Source organism: Phyllopteryx taeniolatus, chromosome 1 (assembly GCF_024500385.1).
Source record: "Phyllopteryx taeniolatus isolate TA_2022b chromosome 1, UOR_Ptae_1.2, whole genome shotgun sequence".
Classification (NCBI taxonomy): Eukaryota; Metazoa; Chordata; class Actinopteri; order Syngnathiformes; family Syngnathidae; genus Phyllopteryx; species Phyllopteryx taeniolatus.
In genome coordinates this window covers 12,294,450-12,308,903 of record NC_084502.1, presented here as the reverse complement: position 1 = coordinate 12,308,903, position 14,454 = coordinate 12,294,450, and the positions used below count along the sequence as shown (strand labels likewise).

Genomic DNA, 14,454 nt, shown 5'->3' with positions numbered 1-14,454 from the left:
CACTCTCGGAATCACAAGGAGAGGTGGAAAAAGGACTGTACGCTGCATTTACAGTAAGTGGCGGTACATTCAAGTCAAATGGGAACAAATAACAGCTGGAGAATTGACTTTAAAGTTCTGCTACTGGTCTATGAATCTTTGCATCTTTTTGCACAATTGTCAAAAGAATATTATTATTTTTTTTATTTATTTATTTATTTATTTTTAATTGTACCGGCATTACCAGATAACTATTAACCCTTTATTGCTCAGTGACAGTTTTTTCTCAATGTCTTTATGTCTCCAAAGTGTTCTCTGTCAATCGACTGTCTGTTGTCGCACTTGAGCGGCTCCACCTACCCGAGACAAATTCCTCATGTGTTTTTTGGACATACTTGGCAAATAGAGATGATTCTGATTCTGGTTAGCTGAAAATGGGTTGTTTCCTGAATGCATGAAAGAAAGGGCTCTGAGAGCTGCCGGCTCGACTCAGATCAGATAGTGAAGCACAGAGTCCAAAGCAAACATGGTAAAGCAGCATGTGGCTATTATGCTGCACACAAATAGAAGAAGTTGCCAACACAAGTAAAGCCAGCCCCGAGTGTCAATGTTTTCAAGTTGTCTCTTGCGCTGTACCTTTTGTTGTTCTTGTTGTTGAATTGGTAAGCTCTTCATTTTCTATACTTTTTTCATGTTTTTGCTCTTTGTTTTTGAATGCTTTTTAATCATGTAAAGCACATTGAGTCACCTTGTGTATGAAATGCGCAATAAACTGGCCGGTAAAGGAGAAGTACTGATTCAAGTCCTGAGGAAAAAAAAGTACAGACTCTGAAATGCGATTAAAAAAAGAGTAAAAACGATTTCCCCCTGTCGTTTATATACAATACCTGTTTTGATAACTTGGCACAATGGAAAAAAAAGTTCCTCTTTTTTTAAGTTACATTGTGCTTGTGCTAAGACGAACAAATATACTGGACAAAAATATAAACAACACTCAAAGATCCAAGACTATTTGTGTTCACAAAAGGCCCGTTTGTCTCCAATCTTGTTCACGAATCTGTCTAAATCATGTTAGTGAGCACCCGAAAAATCGACTGAAGTACAGTCACTAACTTCCCACCATCGGTGCCAAAAAGCAGCTCGCATTAAAAACGCACCGTGCGCTCACTCACCTGTCGTGGGCGCCGTGGACGCTCAACGTGTACGCGTGCGTGTCCTCACGTTGGACGGAAACCTCACTGGACGAGTTGCGAAACTCTTTTCCGACAACACCGAAGCGGTCGACGCCGGCTACTTGAGTTGTCGTCTGTCCGCCGCGAAGTCGTGTGAAAAACCAACGCAGCTCGTAGGCCAGGTGGTCTGAAAGAAACACGAGCGAGCAGACGACTGTGTGAAATCGACGGTTGCTGAAGTGCGCCTTGAAGCAAACCAGCGCGCTACTCTCTTCTTGTCGATGTTTGCACTGCAAAAGGAGCTGCTTTCAATCTCATTGTACATGTGTAGCGCGACAATAAAAGGCATTCTTCTTCATTTCCCCAATTAATCGAACCTCGTAGTCAGTCCGACACATGATTGACAGCGGTATTTACACCGGTGTCAAACTCAAGGCACAGGGGCCAGTTCCGGCCCACTACATCATTTTATGTGGCCCGCCACAGCTAATCGTGTGCGTCAACTTCATGTTTCTTGCGACAATTTCGAAATTGTCTTCACTTTTAATGTTGCAAGCATGTTTTTGTTGCCAGTCCGCCTTTTAAAATCAATTGAATAGTAGTTTTTAACCGGCTTCTGATTTTAAAATGAGTTCTATCATAAATTTTTTGCATATATGTAAAAATATGGGGCGATTACGTACATTTATATGGGTTAACAGTCAAAACGGCCCCCGAGGGAAACCAAAACTACGATGTGGTCCGCGGAAAGAATGAGCGTGACACCCGGAACGCTTACAGAAGAGTGTCACGTTTTGGAAAGGCGGATAATTGTAGTATTTGGGACGCAGCCCCGACGACTGACGAGCACATGCACGGATCAGACAGAATCAGAACCTCCGCAGCAGCTTCATCACGCGCACCAACGTAGGGGGTGGCGTCTCAGGCTCCCAGTGAGGGCGATAAAACTGATGGATAGGCGGCATGAGAAAAAGGATGCTCCTGATGACAAATGGATGCAAACGAGGATGAGAGAGAATTATGATAATAGATGTCATCGTTGGAGGAGGGGGAGCTAATTATTTCCAGGAGGGAGGGAGAGGGAGAGAGAGAGAGAGAGAGAGAGAGAGGCAGAGGAAGAGAGCACAAAGCAGTCATTAGTGTGTCAGGGAGAGGAACTATTAGCACTATAGTGCCTCCTACACACACGCACGCGCACGCTCTAATGTACATGCACACGCATGCACAAACACAAACGCACACGCAAGCAAACAGACAATGCGAAGCAGATGACGCCTCGGTCAGCCTCCATCATCTAGGAGACAAGTGAAACAACAGTGTTTGCAAATGACAACGCGCAGCAAAGAAAAAGGGCGCTAAATGAAAACAATTCAGAGACAGTGGATGTCAGGAGACAAAAGGATAGATGAAGAAATGAGGTTAGAACGGAGGCAACAATAATAATGGCGAGGAAAGAGTCAAGTCACCCGAAGACGAGTCATGAATCACATCTCAACTTCTCCCTCAAGACTTTGAGATTCAAGCGTTCGAAAACAGTCATGGTGCCTGTCTGTTGTTGGATTTAGTTTGAGCTTCAAACTGAGCACACAACTTTCAAAAATGTCTACACACACATACACACACACTAACGTCAAGCAGACACTGTACGTGCAAACAGCAAAATATGTGAGTTTGCTGACAGAGTGGACAATTTTTGGCTAATGGTAGCATTAAACGAGCACATGGCGGACCTTCACTTGGCAACATGATTCGATTAGCAAGCTGACTGTGAACTGCTTAACAAATATATTTCAAATGTCGAAAAGGTTTTTTACAGCAGGTGGTATTTGAACAATGACGGAGCAGACACGTTAAGCTCGACGACGTCTAACAACACACGTATGGCGAAAATTCCCACAAGGGTAACTCATTTATTCTGCATCTGTCCGCTGATTTGTTGTCCATTGAAGAAAGACAACATGCTGGTCATAATGTCACTGAACACATCTTAAAGGGGAAGTTACCCCAGAATGACATACATACATACATATATATATATATATATATATATATATATATATACACATATATATACACATATATATTTGTGTTTAAAAGGGAAGGAGTAAAAGTCAAAAGTCACCAGAATGATAAATACTCAAGTACAGATACCTGAAAAATCGACTTAAGTACAGTAACGAAGTGCAAGTACTTTGTGACTTCCCACCTGTGATATTTGTTAAGGTGTACTAAAGTATAAAAACTCAATCCTCGTATTATTGCAGGACCTCTTCTGATAATCGATGACTACAGTATCTGCTTTTTTTTTTGCATTTTGCACGATAGCAGAGAATTGCCGTGTTGAAGGAACGGCGCTATATTTAGCAAGCTGCGGCTTTCTTACAGTTTCTCCTCTATCCCCCATCCGCAACTCTTTGTTCTTGACAGCGGTGATGACTGAAATGAGGAGCGAGAAGGGGCGGATGGAGCTTGAGGATTTGGAATACTTAGCGAGCGCAGTGATTATTTTGTTTATCTCCCAGCCGTGAGGGGGACACCTTGAGCTTCTAGCACCGCGACGACTCCTCCACCAGGCTGACTCACAGCTGTGGCCCCATATGGACTTGCACTGTCTGTCCTGCCACATGACTTCACGCATTTTTAACTTGATATGCTGATTACTGTGCCCACTGACTGCACTGCACAGTTTGAAATGATGGACATTTTAAACCGGAATATGGAAAACAAATTGTGACCAGTGACCTCGTTTTGGTGCCTTTAGCAGACACGAGTGCAAATGTTTCAAGCACCTTTTGACAATTGCTCTGTGATGGAAGTTCACAAACATCTGGTGCGGTCAGCGGGGGTCTTCCATCGCAACATTCCGTCATGCCATGGGCTGGCATGGCGAAGCGACAGAAAGTAGCGGTCTACAAGTATACATTTGACCTCGCAACATGCGGCGAGGAAGTGACGGCAGTATGTGCACTGTATGGAAAATATTGGGAAACAATATTACAATCTTACCGAGACTTATTGGACAACCGTTTAGTAGAGGCCGACACGGGAGTGGAATTGACTCCTGCTCCCTCCCACAGAGATGGGTCCCATTCCCGACCCAAAATTTGACAGAATCCCACGCCCTTCCTTGTTTGCCCTTTGTACTCCAATCCTGGTGACTTGCGCTCCCGCTCCTGCCAATCCAGTGATTAATAGTGATTAATAGTGAAATTTACTCCCATCCCTAGGGACCCGGTGGGAATCCTGATAAATGTCAGCCTCTACTGTGTGCCACTCAGAAGGGAAGAGAGGAAGCCCAGTTTCTGTGATGGCTTGACTGAATGCAAAGTCCATAATGGCCTGCTTGGACGTGGAAGAACTCGAGAGCCCCTCCGCACACCGAGCGATACGGACGACACCGACTGAATTGTTGCGCAGTGTTGCAGGGTTTGACAACGAGTTTCCATGAGTGGCTGACAGTCAACCGCTAGTTTTGCAGCGTTTCAAAATTGGAATGCCTGTGAACGCCGTCGCAATGTCGCCACAACCAATTCAAAAAAAAAAAAAAAAAAAAAAAACCTCTCCAGGTTTTAAGTGTAAGCGAGATGCAGCCGACTCAACTTTCGGGCTTTTTGAGATACGAGCCATTGTTGGGCTGATTGTTTGCTTGACTTGCGTGCAAAAATGAGAGTAACAATTACAGGTGTATTTAAAACAAGCCTTTCACTGGCTTAAAGCTAACACCATGCAAAACGAGCGTGGCCACGGGACAAATTTAACTTCTATCAAGCCACCACTGTCACAACACCAGAAAGAGAGTACGCTGTCGCTGACGCATTTTTTGACAACCACTTATTGCCAAAACACTTCTTTTCAGTTGAAAATGGCTTCCTTTAACCAGGATCCCTCGCCATCTCTGTGCCATAAAATGTGTAAATCCAGGCAACATCTGCTTTACTAGCAGCTAGTTAGGTCCTAGTTAAACGCTAGCTCTCGTCAATGGCATGTTGAATGAATCTTGCATAACTTTTCATTCTACCGCGGTCACAGTCTGCCATGAACGTCCCCGCAGCTGTACGGGCAGGGCACAGGGACGCCTCGTTCCGCCAAGATGATCGTCTCGGTGGAGACGGCGACGTGCAGCACTCATTTTTGATCCGCTACAACAGACTTGGAAGCTACTCTACAACTGTGCATATGCGCATGCGCAGTAAGTCAAAATGGCGACAGACGTAAACAAAATGGAAGTAATGCGGCTTTGCAGTATTGCAGCTCTTGTCATAATGAAGTTAATCAGTTTGTGTATAATGCGCATTTCACCCCCCCCCGCAAAAATTGTCAAAAGTCAATAGTGCGCATTATACATAGGTATATGGGGGGGAAAAAAAAGAAAAAAAAACTCTCACATTTTATAAATGTATGCCGCCATCTAGAGGTTATGAAAAACCTGTACAGTTTCAATCCAATGTCACCGCCACCTAGAGGTTATGAAAAAGGTGTAGCCTACACTTTCATTCCAATTTTTTTTGACTTGAGTTCGTTGTCACATTTCTGTGGGACCAATTATATATTACTCGTGCACTCACTGTAGTTGTCTCGGCACGCTGCACTATTTGCATATCTGTTGTTGACCAATACTGGCCACTCATGCCAGAGTAGCATCTGCACCACTTGCACACCGACTGAGGAGTATCTGCAACATTTGCACAACCAACATTGTCCCAGATGATCGCACCACTCGTCACTTTAAACTGCATACACTCCTTGAAGTCTCGGCGCCCTTTGCACAATGGTCATTGCACCGGACTATTGCAATATTAGTCATTCGAACTGCTCTAAGTGCTAGAGGACTATGTATCTTTTTGACAATTGTCAAAAATTTTTTTTTTTACATGCATTACCGGATAAGTAGCAACCCTTTACTGCTCAGTGACCGTTTTTATTTTTATTTTTTTTGTCAATGTCTTTATGTCTCCAAAATGTTCTCTGTCAATCGACTGTCTGTTGTCATACTAGAGCGGCTCCAACTACCGGAGACAACTTCCTTGTGTTTTTTGGACATACTTGGCAAATAAAGATGATTCTGATTCTGATATGACAGGAGTATGTAAAAAGTATTACATGTTCAAATAAAGTGCTTAACTGTAGAATATCCATCCATCCATTTTCTTTTACCGCTTATTCTTACGCGAGTCGCGGACTGCTGGAGCCTATCCCAGCCAACTTCGGGCGGGAGGCGGTGTACACCCTTAACCGGTTGCCAGCCAATCGTAGGGCACATAGAAACAAACAACCATTGGCACTCACATTCACACCTGCGGGCAATTTAGAGTCTTCAATCAACCTACCACCCATGTTTTTGGGATGTGGGAGGAAACTGGAATTCCTGGTGAAAAGCCACCCTGGCATGGGGAGAACATGCAAACTCCACACAGGTGGGGCCGGGATTTGGACCCCGGTACCCAGAACTGTGAGGCAGATGTGCTAACCGGTCGTCCACCGTTCTGCAACTTCAGAATAATTCTTTGAAAAAATACTTCATGTTTTGTTCATATGGGTAGAAGCAAAATCATGCATTGTAAAAATGCATTATACATAGGTAGAAGGCTTTTCCAGAATTTTGAGGTCAACTTTGGGGGTGCGTATTATACATAGGAAATTACAGTATATATGATTCTTCGTTTCACTTTGATTTGAATGGGGAAAATATGGATTTGGGATTCGTTTTATCCGGCGCATTCACGAGTCAATTCTACTTAGCACTCATTCGTAGCTCTACGTGACACGTTTGTCCGTGTAGCGTAACTTGAACGCTGCGAGCGATTTCAGATGCAACGCTGGAGGAAGATCCAGTCAACCCGATTCGTGAAGAACTTCAGCAACTGCGCCAGCTTCATTACATGCTTTAAAGTGATGCGGTGGCTTCATTAAGCAGAGAAAGAGCAGCTTTGCGGTAGCACAGTGAAAAGTACAGCGCACCTCCAACTGACTATCTGGCTCTCGTCTAAGCTCATAAAACTAAAACGGCTGTCTGCGGAAATGATAACAGCCTGATTGGATTTCTCTGGATTAATCCCTGGAGAAGGCTCCGAGGCTCCAAATTGCCTGAAATTCAAACACAGAGACGCAAAAGATCGACGATTACCACACGCACTTCTAATGAAAATGGCTGCGAGTTCTCCGCGCCATAAAGCAGGGCGGCGCTGCCAGAGCGCAAGCCAGACAAAAGATAAAAACACCATTTAGCCTTTCAGAAACAAAGCTGCGGGGCAGCAATGCATCCCTCATTACTGTCGAGCGCTGGAGAAAAAAAAAAAAGATAAGTTCTTGTTCTTGCCTGCTTGGCGTTTGGCCTGTTAACTAAGAGTTGAATTTCATATTTGGATATGCCGTTTGAGGCTTCCTTCAACGCCTTATAGTCATCTTCTTTAAGTGCGGTGGGACTAATGGAGTGAAAATCATTGCATTCTTTTGGTGTTTCGAAACTGCCGAACAAATTTCATTCATTTAACCGTCAGCATGCACCTCCCTCTCTCTTTCTCCCGCTTTCCTCGTCCTCTTTTTGCTTTTGTTTGCTCTTCATTTACCAGGAGCACAAGACGATTGACACCTGGAGTCAAAAGCACGCACACAAGTTTTGAGTCAAGTCATCTGGAGTCATCTCTATAATATTAATATAAATAAATATAATATAATATTACAAATGATTTTCTTGGGCAACAAATAAATAAATGACACCGATTTAGGCGCATAAAACTTGTGTCAAAAGATCCTGTTCCCACCTCAGTGTACGGAAAAGCGGTTTAAAAAAAACAAAGTGGCACATACGTGGCATCAATTTTGAATTCTGGAGCTTCTGATATTCTGGGATATTCTGCTGAGACCAACAGTGATGATTGAGCGTCCAATAAAGTGGTGCGATTTCAAGCGGCGTCAATGAATCCATCTGTCTCCTGCTTTTTGATACTTATGTAATGGCCACTTTCAACATTCTTGGATCGCTTCCAGCAGAGGGACAAAACAATATTATTGTAATGGTGTTTAATATTTCCATATTATTCCAATGCGACTTGATCGCCGATGCTCTGCAATGCATTGGTGTGACGCATCGTTTCCCCCCCACTTCATTTATTATATTTGCGCAACGGCAGACATTCGCTTACGACCGCTTGACCGCAGAGGCTTTCATTAATGACACGCAACCGAGGGAACCGGATTCTGTCCCTCTTTTCCCTCCTCTCGACGAGCTCTTTCTCCCAACGAGCCAAACTTTTCAGGCCGTTCTCAAGCCTCCTCTTCCTCCATTTACTGGCTCCGCTATTCACCCTCCACCACCGTTGCTCACTTGAATAGTCTGTTTAGCGGCCTCCGCTTTCCCCTCATTCACTCGCTCTCCACATCACCGGCTATTCTTTCGCTAGCTCGTTCTGTCTCCCCGACCGGCTAACGGAGCGTGAGATTGGCTAATTAACGGCTGCCTGTCGCCCCTGCAAAGACAGCTGGGTAATTTGGTGAGAGTGCGGAGGAGGGAAAGGAGCAAAAGGAACGAAAGGAGGGAAGATAGACTTGCGAGTCAAAAAGATGAGAAGATGCATGCATGCAGCGGGGTTCTAAAGCAACAATTTGGCAGGTGTTAATCACCTGCCCGAAGAATGCCACCAAGTGTACGTGGCAGCCATTACAGAGTGATGGAGGAGCAGCGGTTACACCCTCCCTACCCTTCTTACAAAAGAGATGGAATAAATGGCACATACGAAGGTTGAGCCACCTGCTAAGGCCAAAGAAGGCTGCCATTCTGTGCCCCACCATCCATCTGGTGAATGCTGAATATGTGCTGCAGCAGCAGCAAAAACAACACAAAAACATCTTGGTTCTACTTTGGTATCTCTCTCTTTAGCTCATAACTTTTGTTACTCTTTTAGGTTTTTAATCTTGATGTGTTCTTTGAAAGCCAAAAAGTTGCACAGAGCTTTACCGCCTCCTGCTACTTTCACAAAGGTATGCCAGAGCAGGGGGGGAGAAAAAAAAGAAAGAAGATGTCAGTGCAGCGGTGGCAAGGCTCTAAAAGAGAGAAGAAGAAAAATCTCTCAAAACGGTGACAAGATTGCGGTGTGTAGAACACGCGTCGGCCGTGACTGCAAGAGCATGGCAGCCATCGTCCGTTGCGACGGGAGCTCCCCGCTAGCGTGCAGCGGCGGGCCGGGACCACACACGACACAGTTGCAAAGATGGCCACGCAAGTGTCGTGCTTAAACTTCTCAGTTGTACCATCAAAGTGCTCCACGTCCAACACATAAACGTTTTTTTATTTAATTTAAGCTGTGTTTTAGGTCACTTTTTTTCCAGAATGAACATGTTCCAATAATTTGTATATGCAAACGGGATTTGTCTCTTCTACGTATGGTGTTCAGAGTCAGAGCCTTGATCGCATTACGTGAGTTGACTTTTGTTGTTTTAGTCACTTTGTATTGTGATATTAGAAGTGACTTCATCATCAGTCAAGTGTCATTTTCCTCATTTCCTCACACTTAATATGACTGAATGATTTACAATTCTGCTAGCAAATCTACCAAATCACTTTTTCTGTACTGTAATACTTTTCTTCTAATATACTGTTCTGCATCGAGATAGTAGTTCTCTCAAAATTCCTATGTAGATTCCTTGCCATTTTATGGCATCTGCTACAGAGTATTGTTTTTTTTTTTTTTTTTTTTTTGTAAATACACCAACTTTAAAATGAGTTACAGTACGCATTTATGTACATGTTCATGTCTAGAATGTGTTTAAAAAGAGCGCAGGAGGGTAATGTTTAGGTGTGGCATCGATTATTTGCGGATTTTCGAAACATTTTTTTACATCCCAAAACCACATGTTCAAGGTCACATGTTCACCTTTACTGCACTCACGATTCTCACCCTACACACTTTTTGGGCCAGGTGGAGAACTTGGGTGGTCGTTTGGTCCTCATCCTCCGAGACTGACAAATATAATGAATATGCTTCCAACCAGGGCTCGAAGCTGACGCGCGCCGAGCCGCCATTTGCGGGTCCGTTTCCACCGTGGCGGTTAGCACGGCCACTCCCACCAGCCACCTTGGCGAGTTCAGTTGTATTTACTTGTTTGTACTGCGTGCAGATTCTGCCGATATGCTGCTGTCTGTCGCTCATTCACTCTGCCTGTGATCGCCTCCTCCTCGTTGAGTCCACACACACACACACATACACACACACGCACACACCTGGATGTTTTTTTGCAGCTTTTTGTCTTGCGTAATTTGCATCGTTGCGAACTAAACAAAGATATATGTAAGTGACAATACCCGTGTCCGCCGTTACACAATATAATGCAGCATTTTAAAGTTGTGTAAATTGTGTCTTAGTGACATAAAGATACTGTAAATGAAACTTCACATAAATTCGCAATGCCTTCATTTAAAAAAACTATTGTATTTAGTTGTAATTTGAATGACTGTATATTTTAAAAGTACTGTTAAAATTTATCAATAGCGAGTAAACAGAACTAGTCATTTCATGCGGCTTTAATCATCCATTCATCCATTCATTGATTCCTTCCCTGTACCGCTTATCCTCCTGACGGGTGGCTCTCGGGTGTGCCGGCGCCTATCTCAGCTGACTTTGGGCGATTTGGGCACATTTACATCTATGGGCAATTTACAGTCTTCAATGAATGTACCTTGCATGTTTTGGGAATAACGTGGAAGGAAACCAGAGTAGCTTTAATGATTTGAAACAATTATCCAACAATAAAAATGGCGGCTAGTAAAATCGCAGAGTGGCTCGTGACTCTGGGAAGCCACTCGCCACAGTGGCTGGTGAGCAAAAAAAAGTTAATGGCATGCCCTGATTGCAACAATCAGTCAAACTCAGTTCACTAATTGCTCTTTGGGGTTCCACAGTACTGCATGTAATTTCCTACTGAAACCCATGCTCCTCAAGTACTGAAAACTAGCATCGAGACCATATGTGTCACACTCAAGGCCTGGGGGCCAGTTCCAGCCTGCCACATCATTCAACGCGGTCCGCAAAAGCAAAGGGTCCCCCTTTTAAAATAAAAGGAATAACCGTTAGCTTCTGACTACAAAACTACTGTAGTTATCCATCAACTAGCCGTGTATTTGTAATAATAAGAGACAATTATACATTTATATGGTTTTCACCATAACAGCGATGTGACCTGTGCCAAAAATGAGTTTGACACCCCAGATTTAAGTCAATTTACTGCTACTTAAAAATCCACAATATTCTGCCATTTCGAGTTGAGTCCATACCGACTACTCAGTGTTTGTTTTTCTTTTCCACAAATAGTAGGTGATGTATTGCGGGCGTTCCTTTCTCTTCGGCCAATTGTGAATCGCAGCCAATTTTGCTTAAAAAGTCACCTGTTGTTTTAGTATGAATGTCAGAGCCTGTGAGATTATTTCCCAAGCATCAAATGTGCAAATTCTTTTCCTTTTAATTACAGAGGCACTAGCGGTCATATTCTTTCAGATACACTGCTGCACCTAAATTGGCACTACAGTAAAAATGATCATTAATGAAGCAGTGAGGGAGAAGGAAGGTGTGCATGTGTCTGTGTGTTAATAATGCCCATCATAAAAACAAGCCACAACAGGAGAGCCGTTTTCAGCGGCCTCGCAGGAATGCATCTGCACAGTTGCTCAACCGAGTGACAAAGGATGAGCGAGCTGGTATCGGCACACAAGCGCACGTACACAACCAGGGAAGATTTGGTAATAGCTGCCTTTGTCAGTAAATATTGGCCAATAAGTCAACTGACTGGTTCTGATTCAGAGACTATGCTGGTGGAATTATGTTGGCGTGCGTAAATTCATTTTGTACACACGTGCATGCATGCACACAGCAAACATCAGGACACTGATTCTCAACTGGTTGGTCGGGACCTAAAAAATGTATAGCATAATAATTCAGATTGTTGGAACTGTTACAGTTTCTTTGGTCTGCAGCCTTCATTTCCTAAAAAGAAAGTTGATGATGTATTTTTCTAAAACGAGGAGATCAGTGCCAAGATCTACATTTTGGTACATGCATTTACAGTATGTTCTTCCTCAGTTTCTCAATAAAGCGATCTGAAAGGCACTTTAACACGAGTAGTTTTTTTTTAAAATATGAAATTCTTATGTTTTCAAAAGCAGTTTTTGAACAATAAATATTCTTTATTGTTCCTAACTTCTAGAAAAGTGGGTTGCCACTTAGCAACCCCAATAGAAAAATGCGCGTCCCTGATGGTTATGGAGGACATGAGAATTGTTTCTATTGTGGTTTTGTTGAAACAGATTGGGGCGTGCTTCGAATTGTCTGAGGACAAAGACTTTGGCCAGGGTGAGAGGATGCAACACAGGGGCTCTGTGCTTAGATACACAGGGCGAGCTGGGAGTCTCCCCTAACCCTCAATTCCCTGTACCAAACGTATTAGTCGGACAAGGTCTACTGTGTTGAAGGCTAAGCTAAAATCGATGTATGGAACGTGGGTGTTGCGGGAGTCCAGGTGTTTGAAAGTGTGATGGAGACTCAGGCTGATGCCATCATCGACTAATCTATTGGTTCTGCAAGCAAACCGATATGGATCCAAGATGGGCGAGGAGGCCTGCGTTTTCCGATGTTGAAGATGACTTGCTCAAATAACTTCATAACCACGGATGTCAGTGCACTGGCAACTGCTACGTGCAAGTGAGAATTGCATTTTTGCACTCTTGTGCTTATACTATTTTGCCATTTTGATATGAGGGTCTTTATAGAATTATTATGAAGACTTGTATGATGAGCTATGGATACATGTTCTTCCAGAACACATAAAACTGAGTGTGGGGTGGCCCATGGGTCAACTTTAGGTCCCATTCTTTTTATTCTATATATGCTTCCCCATGGGGATGTCATCATGAAACATGACATCAGCTTCCCCAGTTACGCAGATGACACATGGCTGTACATCGCCGTGTCTCTTGATAACACCAGGCCAATTGATGTTAAGTCCTGGATGGAATCAAATTTCCTACTAGTCAACAAGGACAAAGCAGAGGTTTTAGTTATTGGTTTTAAGATTATTTTACTAGTTTTTAAATGTCTTAAAGGTCTTCAGCAATCATATCCATCAGACATGCTTTTATCACAAAAGGCTCCTGAGAACAAGAACTTACAGAGAGGCATTTGGGACAGCCTGCCAGAGGCCATCAGGACCGCAGACACTATTGATGCTGTTAAAAGCAGGCTCAAGTCTCAACTGTTTGGTTTATCTTTTAAATGAGTTCTTTATTATCCATCCATCCATCCATTTTCAACACCGCTTATCCTGGTTAGGGTCACAGGGCGCTGGAGCCTATCCCAGCTGACTTCAGGCGAAAGGCGGACTACACCCTGAACTGGTCGCCAGTCAGTCGCAAGGCACATATAGACACGGTCAACCATTCGCACTCACAGTCACACCGTCACTGAGTGGGAACTGCTCCCACGCTGCCCGCACCAAAGTCAGGCGAGTGCACCACGACACCATCAGTCTTTATTATTCATTTAGATATTATTATGATTCATTTTCTATTTTTTTAATTGTTGTCTTATTTTATTGTATTTCTTATTGTCCTTCAGTTTTTTTGATTTTTTAATCCTGTCCTATTGTTTTTTTTAAGTTTAACTCCAGTGTCTCCTGACGGGAGCCTGCACGTGGGAGGTGTGTTCGGTCTGCCTGCGGGGATGTCATGCTGCAGTTTCCCCGGACCGGGTAACTTGGGGTCTCTGCACAGTGTGGGGAGTCCATCCCGATCTACCAGGTCATGGTGGTCTTCGCAGGGGCATCCTCTGCGGCTGCGGGCGGGGGCAGCTCTCGCTGTGGATGGCTCCCACAGGTTTGTCTTTCCTGACCTGGATCCTTGGTGCCTTGCTATGTCTCTACACTAATAATCAATATGTGCTGTGTGCGTGTGTGTTCTGTGTTTATATGTGGGTATGGGATGTGTGGGTTCTTGTACAGTACATTTCTTGCTACTTGCATTTTTTTATTTTTTTATTTCTATGAGGGACATAGTGTTGTATATTTATATATTTAAAACTATGCTGCACAGGTTTATGACATTGCCCAATTGTTGTGTCTGTGCATTCTTACTTGAGTAAATAAAGTTGTATTTAGGTATCAAACGCTAAAATCTCTAAAGGCCAATTAGAAAGGAACCAATTGCGACACGAAGTGTAAGGGTGCCGCCTTATCTTGGCTGGTTCTGAACGACATGCATGCAGGAACAAAAAAGGCAGTGCTTGCGTTCTAAAAGAAAACAGCGGCACACCCAGCGGAACTG

The 14,454-nt window shown here is 43.6% G+C and overlaps 1 protein-coding gene across 2 annotated transcripts in view; it reads right to left on the bottom strand.

Moving 5' to 3' along the window:
- Nucleotides 1–14,454, bottom strand: part of LOC133477493 (prostaglandin F2 receptor negative regulator-like) — a 44,151-nt gene that overhangs the window by 3,519 nt on the left and 26,178 nt on the right. For both annotated transcript variants that reach the window (XM_061772311.1, XM_061772302.1), the window contains exon 12: nucleotides 1,152–1,338. In XM_061772311.1, the coding sequence (XP_061628295.1) occupies nucleotides 1,152–1,338 (187 nt within the window). The remainder of the gene's footprint in view (nucleotides 1–1,151; nucleotides 1,339–14,454) is intronic.